This window comes from Terrapene carolina, unplaced genomic scaffold (genome assembly GCF_002925995.2).
Source record: "Terrapene carolina triunguis isolate 2854851 unplaced genomic scaffold, T_m_triunguis-2.0 Scaffold58, whole genome shotgun sequence".
Lineage (NCBI taxonomy): Eukaryota > Metazoa > Chordata > Testudines > Emydidae > Terrapene > Terrapene triunguis.
Window position 1 is genome coordinate 75,699,606 of NW_020664409.1, and position 15,553 is coordinate 75,715,158.

General features: G+C 43.9%; 1 protein-coding gene across 3 annotated transcripts in view; it reads left to right on the plus strand.

The window, feature by feature from the left end:
• The window catches only part of MATN2 (matrilin 2), a 103,637-nt gene that overhangs the window by 81,356 nt on the left and 6,728 nt on the right, over positions 1–15,553 (plus strand). For 2 of the 3 annotated variants that reach the window (XM_026663300.2, XM_029914375.1), the window contains exons 11-15: positions 757–879; positions 1,020–1,142; positions 1,229–1,351; positions 9,614–10,027; positions 15,049–15,201. In XM_026663300.2, coding sequence (XP_026519085.1) covers positions 757–879; positions 1,020–1,142; positions 1,229–1,351; positions 9,614–10,027; positions 15,049–15,201 — 936 coding nt within the window. Of the gene's footprint in view, positions 117–208; positions 332–487; positions 611–756; positions 880–1,019; positions 1,143–1,228; positions 1,352–9,613; positions 10,028–15,048; positions 15,202–15,553 lie in introns of all 3 variants that reach the window. The other variant, XM_029914376.1, reaches the window with a different exon arrangement.

Below are 15,553 nucleotides of genomic sequence, written 5' to 3' on the forward strand. Positions count from 1 at the left end.
CCTCTGCAAATCAGTTGACCATGGTTGTGAACATGTTTGTGTTAATATGGAAAATTCCTACATCTGCAAGTGTCGTAAGGGATTTGTACTGCGGGAGGATGGGAAAACGTGCAGAAGTAAGTAGTCTGATCTCTAATGGAAGATTATCCTTGTAATGTTTGTATTTGTAGAAGTGTTTTAACTAGCAAACTCTCTCAACTATTCTCAGATAAGGATGTCTGCAAATCATTTGACCATGGTTGTGAACATATTTGTGTTAATAATGACAATTCCTACATCTGTAAGTGCCAGGAGGGATTTGTACTGAGAGAGGATGGGAAAACGTGCAGAAGTAAGTAGATTGATCTTTACTGTACATTTGTTTCTTCAGCAGACAAAAAGAGAAGGAACTTCATTGCTCTCTTTCTGGAAGATTGTCCTTGTAATTTTTGCATTTATAGATATGTTTTAACTAGCAAACTATATTAAATATTTTAACTATTCCCAGATAAGAACGTCTGCAAATCAGTCAACCATGGTTGTGAACATGTTTGTGTAAATAATGATAATTCATACACCTGTCAGTGCCATGAGGGATTTGTGCTAAGAGAGGATGGGAAAACATGCAGAAGTAAGTAGCTTGATCTTTGAAGTACATTTATGTCTACGGAGGACAAAAAAAGAAGGAATTTCATTGCTTTCTTACTTGAGAAATATCTGTCTAATCTTTTATAAATGCAAAGTAGTTCTAACCAGCCAACTCTCAACTATTCTCAGATAAAGACCTCTGTAAGTCCATTGACCATGGCTGTGAACAGGTTTGTGTTAATGATGACATTTCATACACCTGCCAGTGCCATGAGGGGTTCATACTAAGAAAGGATGGGAAAACATGCAGAAGTAAGTAGCCTGATATTTACTGTACACTTCATGCTGATATCACTACATGAGAGAATGAAAATCTTAAGTGCCCTTTCCTTGGAAGATCGTCCTTGTAATTTTTGCATTTATAAAATATTAAATATCTAATCTATTCCCAGGTAAGGATGCCTGCAAATCAGTTGACCCTGGCTGTGAACATATTTGCGTTAATACTGACAGTTCTTACATCTGCAAGTGCCATGAGGGCTTTGTACTGAGAGAGGATGGGAAAACATGTAGAAGTAAGTAACCTGATATTTACTGGCAGATTGTCCTTGTAATCCCATTTATAAATGCATTTTAACTAGCAACTCTCTCTCTCTGTCAGATAAAGATCTCTGCAAAACGGTTGATCATGGCTGTGAACATATTTGCATTAATAATGACCATTCCTACGTCTGCAAGTGCCATGAGGGATTTGTACTACAAGAAGATGGGAAAATGTGCAGAAGTAAGTAACCTGATCCTTACTGTACATTTCATTCATTGAGCAGCTGCTTGTTTGATTTTAAAATGAACTGATCCAGCATCCCTTCTTCAAAAATCATATCAAATTTGAGGTTGAACCACTTAACCTGAAGATTTTGGAAGCAAAAGCTATTAAGAAAGTAAGAATGATTGTCCTTGTAAGCCAGCGAGTATAGCAATCATTCTTTCCAAACATCAGGAAAAGAGCCAAAAGTAAAAATCAAGTTGCCAAGGAACTTGCACTTTAATTAGGTTCATGTACCATAGGGTTGCATTTCCTGATTCAGGGCCGGCTCCAGGCACCAGGCAACCAAGCTGGTGCTTGGGGCGGCACCTGGAGGGGGGCGGCGCGGCGCTCCGGCCGCCGGGGAGAGCGGGGCCACAGCCGGGCTCGCCGCCCTCCCCCCGGCCGCCGGGGGGAGAGTCGCGAGCCCCTGCCGGGGCTCGCCGCCCTGCGCTCTGGCCGCCGGGGGGAGAGCTGAGCCCCAGCTGGGGCTCGCCGCCCTCTCGCCGCCCTGCCCCCGGCGCTCTGGCGGCCGGGTGGGGGGGAGAGCCGAGCCCCCGCCGGGGCTCACCGCCCTCCTCCCAGGGCTCCGGCCGCCCTCCCCTCCGGCGCCCTCCCCCCGGCCGCTGGGGGGAGAGCGGAGCCCCCGCCGGGGCTCGCCGCCCTCGCCCCGGGGCTCCGGCCGCCCTCCCCCCCGGCGCCCTCCCCCCGCGGCGGGGGGGGGCGGCTGGAGACTTTTTTGCCTGGGGCGGCAAAAAAGCCAGAGCCGGCCCTGTCCTGATTTAAAAGAACATCGGGCTTAACTTTCCTGTCTTCTAACATGAAAAGCCTTGACCATTGTCCCATTTATCAATGTTTTCCTAAATTAGATTGTTAGGTGTTTGGGACAGAAACTCCGCCCCCCTCCTTCCCTTCCACCATTCTATGAACTACCATGTACATTTCTACTACTATATGAACACTGCAGGAACTTCTGCAGTGTTCAGCCCATCAAAGCTGCATGACCCAGCCTGGCTCCGCAACAAAGGATGTCCATTCTAATCTTAGGTTGGGAGACCTGCCCCCCAAAGGGCAATATAATGCTCATGGACCTGCCCAAACCTTCTCACTGCCTAGGACCATGGGTCATGGATTAATCCCTGCTTGGGCTGCAGAACTTAACGAAGGAGAAGCAGGATCGGTGGAGTTCTGTTTGAGGGAATGGGAAACTCCCACTGCCAAGGGCAGTCAAGTAGGGTGACCAGATGTCCCAATTTTATAGGGAGAGTCCCGATTTTTGGGTCTTTTTCTCACATAGGCACCTATTACCCCCCCCCCCCATACACACACACACACACACCTCCTGTCTCGATTTTTGACACTTGCTATCTGGTCAGCCTACAGCCAAGGATCCCCATTCCTCAGTTCTTTCATGCACCAGGATGATGATCACCTTCAGGATGCAGTGTGCAATCAGCCTAAACAGTGGTAAGAAAGTTACAGACCCTTTCCTGTAATGTGAGTAGGCCCCCAAATTGGGGCCTGTGACAAAAAATAGACACTTTTTAGAAGTCTCTTATAAAGCATAGGCAAGTAGCCTTGCTGACCTCTGTCAATGGAAGAATGCTGCAAAATATACAAAAGACCTCTTGGCTCTTTCCTACAGATATGTTAGGCTGCAATAATCAATTACTGTCTAAACATATATGGATGTTGGCTTTTAAGTTTTATTTACATGTAAAGAATAATAAATATTTTAAATTGCTTAGAGAAAAGGAACAGGATAATGGCATCTGGAATGTAAACATAGCTATATCCCAGTATGTATTTGTATTTTGAGAAACTAAGCCAAGTTGCAGACTGGATTTATTACTAGTTGATATTAACATATTAGTTTAAGTTTGTTATTGTTACTATGAAAAGCATAGCTAAACTGGGCACATGGTCAGCTAACCAGAGCTTAGTGTTTTCGTACACTATATAAACCTTTTCTTTAGAATACCTAGCAAAGGAGAGAGAAAAATTTCCATCTAATTTGAATATTGTCTATCATGAATTATAACTAGGAAAGTACACACTGATCTTGACACCAGTAAAAGTTATAAATCAAAGTTAATTTGGGGTGGTCAGAGGAAACATTGAAAGTCCGAAAGAAATAAAGGTGCAAATCCTCCAGTCCCTGCTCAGTCACATTTCCCTTAGAAGTTAGTGAGAATTTTGACTGAGTGAATACAGGAGGATTTGGCCTAATGTTAACTAGACAAAGGTGTTCTTTTTTCTGTCCATGGTTATAGCAGTGATGAGGTTGGAGCTAGCAACATTTGATCTATCTTAAAGTTCCTTCAGTGTTAGGAAGCAATTAGGGAGAAAAACCTAAAGTTTCAGATGAGAGCGGATGATAAAAAAGAAAGCACAAATATATTTTGTTTTTAGCAAGATTTGCAACACAGAGGAAAACTTCCGAATAAGGTCAAATGTTTGGTGGTCATTCATTTCTTACAAAACTGACAAATACATATCTGAATGCAGCACAATTAGTACATTCATATCAAGGCTTTCTTTGGCACTGGTCAGAGTAATCTTTCTAAACACCTATCTAAATACATTAATAAATTTCACAACACACCTGTGAAGTACGGGTGTATTATTATCTCCATTTTACGAATAAGGAACTGAGGCACAGAGAGATTAAAGGCTCAATCCTGTAAAGTTCTGAGCACTGCTTCTGATCCAACCAAAGCACTTAAGTACATGAATACTCCCATATGTGTAACTTTAAGCACACAAAGCCAATAGGACTATCCGTGCTCCTCAGACTAGATGATCACAATGATCCTTTCTGGCCTTGGAATCTATGATTCTAAGTGTTTGCTTGGATTGGAGTTAAAATTTTCAGTACCTTGCAGGATGAAGCTCCTAAGTGTCTTGCTTAAGGACAGAGGAAGTCTGTGGCAGAGGGGCTTTCTACACCTATACAACAGGTAAACCCATCAGGTACAGGCCTTGCTGGGGATACAGTAGCATCACTACCTATGCTCTGCCTCCTCTAGGCCCACTGGTTCACTCCCAGCAGGATTAGCCCACCTCATATTCCTCACTGCCTTTGGCTAAAATTATGGCTACCTCCTGTGTGTGTAGGCTACTGTGAAATGTGCCTTCTTCTCCTCCCCCCCACCCTTAGTCCTCCCCAGCATATACCTATCATCATATTGTGGCCCTTAATCTTCAAAGTGAGGTATTATTATTTACTAAATTCTTCAGAACTGTAGCTGCCCTTGAACTGGACTAGGCATAAGGGAACATTTCTTAAAGTATAGGCAGTTGTTTCATCCATATGTACCACCTGTTAGCATGGTACATGTTGTTAGCGCTTGAACTTAGGTCAAGTGATGAATATAATGGGAAAATATAATTGGTGAAGGGAGAAATTTTATTTTAAAAGACAGTAGGAAAAGACAGATCTGACCCACCTCAAGGAACCGGCTTGCAACACCGTCCTTCAGAAATGTAAACTGTTTCTTGGTGTCTGAAATTTGCTTTCTGATTCCACTTCCATGTCTCTGTACTCTGATTGCTTTAAGATTAGAGATAGACAATAATTAAAAAAAAACGCAGGCTGAGACCTCACCTGTGCAGTCCATTCCATTTTTTAACATTTGAATCAAAACATAGCAAATAAGAACCCCTTCTCTTGAACCCCAGGGGGAGAGACTGAGTAGTGATTTAGATATGACTGGTTCCCTCTAGTGTTGTATGGTAAAAGTGTGGTTTTGTCTTCCTTTTAGAAATTAATCTTTCCAAATGCTTCTTGCTTGTATCATTTTTAATCCAATGTAGACTGTATGGTAAAAATAAAAGGTATCCTGATTGTTTGGCATTTTGAAGTTATTTACCATGATTACATGAACAGACTGTTTATGCTGGTACCAAGTTTTATTTTGTTTATAAGACAAACTAATTCCAGAAATTCCTTAAATGTGCTTCTTTCTCACAGTAAAGCATAGTAACTGCTTTGTTGAACTGTGGAGAACCGGTCCTACTTCGTGAAAGAAACTGTGTATCATCCACTGCTTTCTACTAACCTGTGAATTGCATATGTGCTGTGTGTGTATGAGAGATTGATATAGAATACAGGTATATATCCATACAATATACCCCCAAACACATACACTTTGCAATATTTTTGCTCATTTTAGCTGACCATTTCCATTTTTGTCTCTAGAGTTTTCTGTTTAATGGATCTAATGGATTTGGAATAAATTTGAAACAGGTTTTACATTAAATTTTTGGAGTCTTTTTAATCCTTTGCAAAAAGTACAATCCTCAGTTTATTGTTCCTTATCAGATGGCTTGGGCATTAACTCAAATCCAAGAGACTGAGAGTTAAAATCCTATTACTAAATAATTAGAACAATACCAAAAATATTCCTGCTGAGGTCTCTAAACTAAAGGATACAGGCAGCTCCTGTCTCTGTCTTGACTCCTTCCACTCAGCAGAAAAGCCACCAACCTTCCTACTTCTGTTCCCTCCCCTCTCTGAGACTTTCCCACAAACTTAGACTTGGATGGAGGGAGCTGTTAGAAGGAAGAGGAAGGCCCAGCAAGCATAGTCCAGCCCTGCTTCTGTTAATCCTCAATGCTCCTGTCACAGTACGGCATGCTAGACAATACTGGAATAGAAACTAAATGCTATTTCCTGATAATGGTGTGATGGAGTAGAGTATTTAGTTTTCATGTTTTGTTCATTTGTTTTTTTCTGTGCTGCATTCCAAGAGATGGTTATAAATTATGGCTCTACTAGAAGATCCCAGAAGCAGTGAGAATGGTGTTTGATGTCAAACATAGGGCAAAATTCTATTCTCCTGTCCACAGTACAGATCCTTCCTAAGTGCATATTTTTCACTTGGTATCTCTACTCTGGTGAAAATCAGTGAGAGTTTTGCTGAGAAATCAAGCACAGAGAAGTGTGGATCTGAAGAGCAGAATATTGCCCTTAGATAGCACATTACTGGTGCGGCATGACTAGGTGATAATATCATCGTTACCGCACATAGTCTTTGAATGTGTGTTGGGGAGGGGGAGGAGAAGGGGGAAAGGAATTTTCATACAATCTGTACTTATTTTCAGAAATCCATTTTGTACCCCCCATGTCATTATAAAGTTAGGACTAAAATGTTGATTGGCCATTGTCATTGCCATTTTATTGCTTTTAGTTTTGTAGGGATAATAGAGTGGTGTTTTAGGTAATTAAAATACAGGATGGCCTCAGCAATGTTTTTTAATGGCTTCACCTTTTACCTCTACGTTGAAACTGTCTTTGCTGAAATTTTGAGAGATAAGCCAGTCCAGTGTATCTCTTATAAATGTATTAAACATTAAGCAAACAGTTATAAAACAAATATATGTTTAAATGAAATATGTCATTAGCTAATTTAACTTATAGTTTTCCTAACTTGCTTAACTTAATTTACAGTAATACAATGCAATAATCAAATCAAGGTTATAAATGAAGTATAATCAGTAAGTCACTGGTTCAGTTTATTTGGTTCACCGAGTATTACAATTAGTGATTGTATTAATTATAACGAAAAAACTCTCAGTGTTTTACAGGAAGGTTAAGGGGAGAAGCTGTTCCCTTTAAGTTAAGCCATTCAGCTAAAAATCTAGTCCTTGCCTTGGTTTTAAGTAAATTACAGCCCTTAGAATGATTTCATGGGCCATATTTACACTACAAAATTATGTCAACCTAACTTAGATTGGCATACAGCCACAGCAGTTATTAAATTGCTTGTGTGTATGCAACTCAGCTCATCGTGTCAGTGGTGTATGTCTTCACCAGGAGTGCTAGTCTGGATTGTATTGTCACTATGGGACAGCTCCTGAAAGTCAGTAACAGTCCACGTAAGCAACACTTACGGCTCTACACTGACACTGCGTCAACCTAATTACATGGCCAGTGACTCTACACTGCTCAGGGTGGTGTTACTAAATCAGGGTAGAGAGGCTCTTACATCGGCAGGAGCCAAATTTAAGTGAAGAAACTTCCACAGCGAGGTCAACACAAGGCAGCTTTCATCGACCTAACCATCTAGTGTAGACCAGGCCTCCTTTAGCTGCTCTCTCCCATTAAACTTCACTGTTCACAGAAACTACATCACATTGTTGTTTATTTAATCTATTTTCCCTCCCCACTTTAACACAATGGCTGCATCTTTCTGCCAGTATTGCACAGATACAAAATGTTTTCTAGAATCCCACACATAGCAGTTTCAGAATGACACTTATTTAATCCACAGTTCTCTCACTAACAGGTTTAGGGAGAAATTTTTTGCAGCCCTGAGCAACATAGCTAGGTCCATCTAATTTTAAGTGTAGACTAGGCCTTAGTTTTGGAACTAAGGTTTTGTCTACACTAGCACTTTTGTTGGTAAAACTTTTGTCAGCCAGGGGTGAGAAAAAACACCCCCCTGACCAACATAAGTTTCACCGACAAATGTGCCAGTGTGGACAGCGCTATGTTGGGGGGAGATGGTCTCCTGCTGACATAGCTACCACCGCTTGTTGGGAGTGCTTTAATTATGCTGGCAGGAGAGCTCTCTCCCACCGGCACAGAACGGCTACACAGGAGACATTAAAGCAGGGCAGCTGTAGCAGTACAACTGCGATGCTGTAAGGTCTGTAATGTAGACATAGCCTAGGTGATATTTACCTGTATCTTTATAAATGATAAAATGAAACTTGAAGCTTTTTGACTTGGGGGGGCGGATAGCCTGGTCTTTTCTCTCTCAGATGTAGATTTCAGGCTTGGCTTAGCTGAGGGTCAGAATCTTTCACCTCTTCGTCCTTGGATGGCCAGTCCAGGAAATTGAGCAGGATACAATTTTGGGTGTCTTATTGATGTGAGAGAGCCTCCACTTCCTTCCGCATGGTTAGAGTGCTTTGTAGAGATCAGTGTCCCTTTCCTCCACCTCAGGGGGACACTCCAATATCTTCAAAGGCCAATTAGCTGTTACAGCCTGGTAGCCATAAGCAGGGCCGGCTTTAGGAAGTGCGGGGCCCAATTCCAACTGTTTCGACGGGGCCCCGACAGGGATGACTAAAAAAAAAAACACGTGAAAAAAAACACGTGGGGCTTGTACTCACCGGGCCATGCTCCTAGTCTTTGGCGGCGGGTCCTTCAGTCGCTCCAGGTCTTCGGCGGCACTGAAGGACCCGCTGCCAAAGTGCTGCTAAAGACCTGGAGTGAGTGAAAGACCCGCCGCCAAAGACCCAGAGCACCGCCAGGTGAGTAAAAATTAAAAAGGCGCCTCTAGCCAGGGAAGGGATTCTCTGCCACTTGTCCCCCACTCTGGGCGGCCCTGCCACTGGGTGTGGGGCCCTCTTAGGCGCGGGGCCCGATTCGGGGGAATTGGTGGAATTGGCCTAAAGCCGGCCCTGGCCATAAGTTACTTGGTCTTGAAGATTCCAGGTTAGAGTGTACATGTCTTGCTGCAGTTCGTTCGTAACTGCTAACAGATGTCTCTTGAAAATAGAACACAAGAAGAGCCATATGATAAGGAGCTGGTAGGCAGACTTCTGCTTAGGCCCACAACATAGTGTTTAAATATAATTAATGACTTGTCAACATATACATATCCACTCATTCCACATGTACTCAGGACAATGAAATGACACTGGGAAAGTAATTCTGAGAGGTGGAGGCAGAGTCTAGGGCAAGTGGATGACCTTACTCTAATAACCGTTTGCCTACAAGCTAGAAATCTGCTTCGGACATCTAGTAATGCTAACTTTCATTAAAGAGTTACTCAGGCCTGAATCCAAATATGGCCTATGTTCTGTCCAGTTTTCTTTAACACATTTTTTCACTATGGAATTTCAAAAAATGATGAAAACAGGATATGAGAATTCAAGCTGTTAACTCGAGCATCTGATTGTGAGGGGAGGTGGTTTCAATCTATTCTGGATCTTGTCATGCTCCTTTATTGGGCTCCCATGAAGTCATATTTTCCTTTATCTTAGGTACTTTTATGGCCTTCATCACCATGTTGTCTGAGCACCTCACAATCTGTAATGTATTTATCCTCATAATGCCCGTGAGGTAACAAAGTATCATCATCCCCATTTTACAGATGGGGAACTGAGGCACAGACAGAATGAATGACTTGCTCAGGAGGGAACTGAACCTAAGTCCCAGGCTAGTTCCCTAACCACTGAGAAATCCTTCCTTTCTTTAAAATCTTTGCTTTTATTTTATTTATACAGGATGCACTGAAGGACCAATTGATCTGGTGTTCGTGATTGATGGATCAAAAAGTCTCGGAGAGGATAATTTTGAAGTTGTAAAGGAATTTGTCTCTGGAATCTTGGATTCTCTTGAGATTTCTCCCAAAGCTGCTCGAGCTGGTTTGCTGCAGTATTCCTCTCAAGTTCGCACAGAGTTCACATTAAGACAATTCAGCACAGCCAAAGACATGAAAAAAGCAGTATCCCAAATGAAATACATGGGGAAAGGCTCCATGACTGGACTTGCCTTGAAACAAATGTTTGAGAGAAGCTTTACTGAAGCAGAAGGGGCAAGGCCATTTTCAGCAGAAGTACCCAGGGTGTCTATAGTGTTTACAGATGGACGAGCCCAAGATGAAGTCTCTGAGTGGGCCAGCAAAGCAAAGCAGAATGGTAATCTAGTATTTCTTTGTCACTGTTTCTTTAAGGATGTTTATATTTATTTATTTTAAAAAGTATTTCAGCGTATATTAATGAAGAGACAAGATTAATGTACTGGCCAGTGCATGTAGCACTGCCCTCTGCTGGAGAGAATTATATTTTCCCAAACGTTTGGTTCTCTGTCTAGGGCAGTGGTTTTCAAACTGTGGGTCGTGACCCGGTACTGGGTCGCGGCGGCTCTGGTCAGCACCGCCGACCAGGCCATTAAAAGTCCCATAGGCGGTGCTGCCTGGCTAAGGCAGGCTAGTCCTTACCTGTTCTGACACCGCGCTGCGCCCTGTAAGCGGCCGGCAGCAGGTCTGACTCCTAGGCAGGGGGTTTCACGAGGCTCCGTGCACTGTCCCCACCCTGAGCATCAGCTCTGCACTCCCATTGGCCAGGAACCGGCCAATGGGAGCTGGGGGTGGTGCCGCCTGCGGGCAAGAGCTGCACGGAGCTGCTTGCGCGCCTCTGCCTAGGAGCCGGACCTGCTGCTGGCCGCTTCTGACACCCCTGCTGCGTGGCAGACCGGGAGCCGCTTGAGGTAAGCCCACACCCCAGCCCTGAGCCCCCCAAACCTGGAACCCCTTCCTGCACCCCAAACCCCTCATCCCCAGCCCAAACCCCGCATCCCCAGCCCAGAGCCCGCATCCCCTCCCATACCCCAACCCTCTGCCCCAGCCCTGAGCCCCCCAAAACCCTGAACTGCTCAATCCCAGCCCCACCCCACAGCCCTCACCCCTGCACCCCAACCCTCTGCCCCAGCCCTGAGCCCCTCCCATACCCCAAATCCCTCATCCCCAGCTCCGCTGGGTCACGGGCATCAACAATTTTCTTCAACTGGGTTGCCAGAAAAAAAGTTTGAAAACCACTGGCCTAGGGGCTTTGCCACAAAGCACTGCATTACAACTACTATCTCAGGAAGTAATGAATAAGTACCTCTGAGAGAGTCTATGTACTGAAGAACCAAATCAGCACAAGGCAGTTGCATTGTATAGCTTGAATGCTGAGCTGTGCCCTGCGTGTTTCCACTAAAGGATCGCAGATATTAGGAGCTTTATTAAATATTCCGTTTAACACATAATATTAATATAAAACACCACACTCAAAATATCAGATATATGTTGTTCCAGAGCCTTTGCTTTATGCTATAATTTTTAAAAATACAGCATAGACTTGGAAGCAATCATATGTTGCTATGATTGGGTGTCCACCCTGCACAAGACCAGAAAGGATTAAGGTGACTAAGTGATCCAGTTAACTGCCCAGGCTGCACCTGGAGGAAGAGCCAGTGAACAGGATTAATTAGATGAGGCTCAGCTGGATGAGGATAGGAAGGGCCGGTATAAAACCCAGGAGCTGAGAACAGCTGGGGGCTGCAGGGAAGTAGTCTTCAGTTATTCCCTGGGAGGAGGAGGGAGTTGTGCATCTGGCAAAACCAGAGATAGGGGGAAAGCCAGAATCAGGATTGGAAGGGACCTCGAGAGGTCATCTAGTCCAGTCCCCTGCTCTCATGGCAGGACTAAGTATTATCTAGACAATTCCTGACAGGTGTTTGTCTAACTTGCTCTTCAAAATCTCAATGATGGAGATTCCACAACCTCCCTATGCAGTTTATTCCAGTGCTTAACCACCCTGACAGTTAGGAAGTTTTTCCTAATGTCCAACCTAAACCTCCCTTGCTGCAATTTAAGCCCATTGCTTCTTGTCCTATCCTCAGAGGTTAAGAACAATTTTTCTCCCTCCTCCTTGTAACACCTTTTATGTACTTGAAAACTGTTATCATGTCCCCCCTCAGTCTTCTCTTTTTCAGACTAAACAAACCAGGTAGGGAAAGGATCAGGGAAAAGGCAGTGAGGTCCTTGGCTGCTGACTAGAGGGTCCCTGAGCTGGAACCTAGAATAGAGGGTGGGCCCGGGTTCCCTTAGCAGCCAGTAGGGAAGTGGCACAGACCAGAGGGCCAAGTCACAAAGAGGAAGTTCCAGCTCCTGCAGTGAGGGGCGGCATGGTGAGAGAGGATGACGGGTGAAGAGACTGCCAGAGGTGGGTGCAGCACCTGGAAGCATAGGCGCCAACTCGGTGGGTGCTCCGGGGCTGGAGCATACACGAGGAAAAATTGGTGGGTGCTTTGCACCCACGGGCAGCTCTCCACCCTGCCCCAGCTCACCTCCGCCTCTGCTCTGCCTCCTCCCCTGAGCGCACCGCGTCCCTACTTCTCCCCCTAGCTCCCAGCACTTCCTGCCGCAAAACAGCTGTTTCGTGGTGGCAAGTGCTGGGAGGGAGGGGAAACGCTGTGCACTCGGGAAAGAGGCGGGGCCAGGGCGGGGATTTGGGGAAGGGATCCAGTAGGGGCAGGGAGGGGTGGAGTTGGGGTGGGGACTTTGGGGAAGGGGTTGGAATGGGGCGGGGCATGGGCGGCAGGGGGTGGGGTGGGGCAGGGCGAGGGGAAGGTCAAGCACCCACCTGAGCTGGAAAAAGTTGGTGCCTATGCCTGGAAGGAGCTAATCCCCAGAGCGGTCAGGAGGAGGTGCCCTAGTGGTGAGCTGACCCTGTGACAGTTGCTTTATTGTCCATATCCCACTGGTCTTGCTGAAAAAGAAACCCATTGTTTGCTATAGAGGTGGGCCTAGCAGGATGATAACTCATGTTCAGATTTAATTGGAAACTGATGATTTTGAACAGTAAACATGGTCTACAATATGTTGTTGTTTGGGGTTTGTTTGTTTTGGGGGGGAGTCCATAAAACTGTAGCCTATGATCAAGGTGGCAGAAATCAATTCTGTAAGGCGCCCTTGGCAAAAATCACTTTTCCCACACAGTATCTAATAACAGCTAGAGATTTAAAAACCGAAAATTTTCAACAAAAAAAGGACTTGTCTGTAAAACAGGAAATGTTTTGCAAGAGTCCTACTACTAACCTGGGCTGATGGACCGTGGCACAAATAAAGCTGCCAGGACCTTAGAGAGGCTTCAGACCTTGTTTTTTGACATATCGACACAATGATAGCTTGTTGCACACCTGAATGCAGGCAGGGGCCCCCATTTGTGCAACCAGTTTGGAGTGTGTCCTGATATGACTCTGCTAAGGAGAAAAGGGAAGAAGTGATGGTACAAGGAGATGAGGAAGAAACAGTGTAGAAAAATACAGAATAGGAGGCAACAGAGCTAACAAACTTGTATTCACAAAGAAATGTCAACACCACGCCTCTCTCTGAAGCTTTGAAAATTAAACCAATAACTTATGGTTTCATGCACAGGAGTGAGTAGGTAGGATTTGGGACAGTGTATGGAAGAGTTACAGACCTTGACAAGTAAAAGATGTGGAGAGAAGTACTAGCCAACCCCACTTACTTTCAGTGAGAAACGTCAGCAGTGGATTGATTTCACTGAGACACCAGGAGCCAAATACATCCCCAGTGTAATCCCACTGGGGGCAATGTAGTTTTGCTGAGCAGAAATTTGGCACTGAATGTTTTATCACTGTTAACTCCAAGTCTTTAAAAAGCAGCAGACCTCAGCATGAACAGTCCATTCATTAAACTGAATCAACCTCTGTAATGTGGTGGATGTTTTACTTTCCTGGCTAGAACAATGTCATCCAGGGTCTTGATAGAAAGCAGGACTCTGCTTAATAAAAATGTTGGCACTGGAGATGGAAGAGATGTATTTACTATGTCATCACATCTAGTCTCCTGCATTGCCAGTGGAGGGTTGAAAGTGGTTATTCATAGTGAGTACATAGATGTTATCACTGAACAGCAAAGGAAAGCAGATATACTAACCCCACGCACTACTTTTTATCTGAAACCAAGGAGCTGAAAATTCAGTTTTTGTCATTGACATCTGAAGCTCTGTTAAAAATTGCTTCAGTCCTTAAAAGGATAATTGTTGTGAGTTTTTTAAAAAAATGACTGGGATCCCAGACAGATCTTCTGCACTCATTTCACAATGACCTTTTGCAGACAGGACAAAGACCAAATTTTAATCTTTTTTAAATTCCAAAGCAGTCAGTGCAAGGTGAGTACATTTTCTAATGGCAGAAGTGATGTAATTAGAAACGAATATTCAGATCATGTGTAAACCAGAAGCAAAGAATTATTGCCAGCTGTTGGAAAACAGGAATATGAAGTGTGCTCTGCTTTGTGTGGTGTATGTTTAAAATCTGTCTCAGAGGAATGTGAGCCATTGCCCCCAGCCCAGCTACCAGAATGTATTAAGACTAACTATGGCATGAATCCCCTTAAACAACTGATCTCCTACTCTCAGTTCTCTTCCTTCCCCCTCCCTCCCTCGACAAAAAGCGAACACCCAATGCAGGAGAGACTCTTACACCCAGGATCCCTGCCCCAGGACTCATTAATCTCTTTCCTCCAGCCCCATAAATGGCTCCTCTCTCTCAGTCCCTTCTCCCAACATAAATTCTGCTTTTCTCTTAGATGATCAAGAACTCTTAGATTCCAAGGCTCCAGATTAATCTGCCTAGCTGACTCTATCAGAGAAGACTCTGTGTTTAAGTCTATTTCTCAGCAAACTACTGATCTCTTTCAGGATTCTGTGCCCCGCCTGCCTTGCTACTACATCAAGTCTATCTATCATTTCAGCAAAAAAGAGACTGATGAGCTCTGTGTCCCTCCAGAGTCTCTCAGTGCCACTGCTAAATTGATCAGAGGTGCTCTCTCTCCCTCAGTATGTTGCAGCCACAGTGCTCTTTTGGGATTCATTTATCTTCAGTGGTAACCATATGTCCATGGCTTCTGTAGCTGAAGACTTGTTTGTTAATAAAACCAACAGTAAAGCAGTCAGTTTCTACAGCATTTCAGATGTTATATAACTCAGTGTAACTAGGATTATTCATCCAACACAATCTTTGGAGTTATATGGCATGCACATTTATGGTGCTATAAGTAATCAGTAATACATCTTCCTTTCACTGAAACTCTGGATTTAAAAAAAATGTTGCTGTAGTAATAATGTGCAATTTCTCTTGCACCCAGGTATAACTATCTATGCTGTTGGAATAGGAAAAGCAATTGAGGAGGAATTACTGGAAATTGCTTCTGAGCCACCAGACAAACATCTCTTCTATGCTGAAGACTTCAGTACCATGGGGGAGATAAGTGAAAAACTAAAAAAACGAATCTGTGAAGGTACCACATGCCTCTTCCGTTGAGAGATAAGAAAAGTGAACAGCCATTTATATTTTGCTTCTCTTCTGTTTTTAATAAATGATGCATAAAATATACACTTAAACCCCAGGAGGATTGGTAATGTTGCCCCCCTTCCTCCAGGCTGCAGTTAGATCAGTGAACCCCACCCAGGCTAAACATGAGCTATTTCTTTAGGAATATTGGTTGTGGGGGGAGGGGAAATCCAAATGATGATTTATTGGGAGAGAACAATTGCACTTATGGTCTATATGAGTCATGTTTAAAATTGTGTAGAGCAGTGGTTCTCAAACGTTTTTTTTTTTTTTTTTTTTTTTTTTTTTTTTTTTTTTTT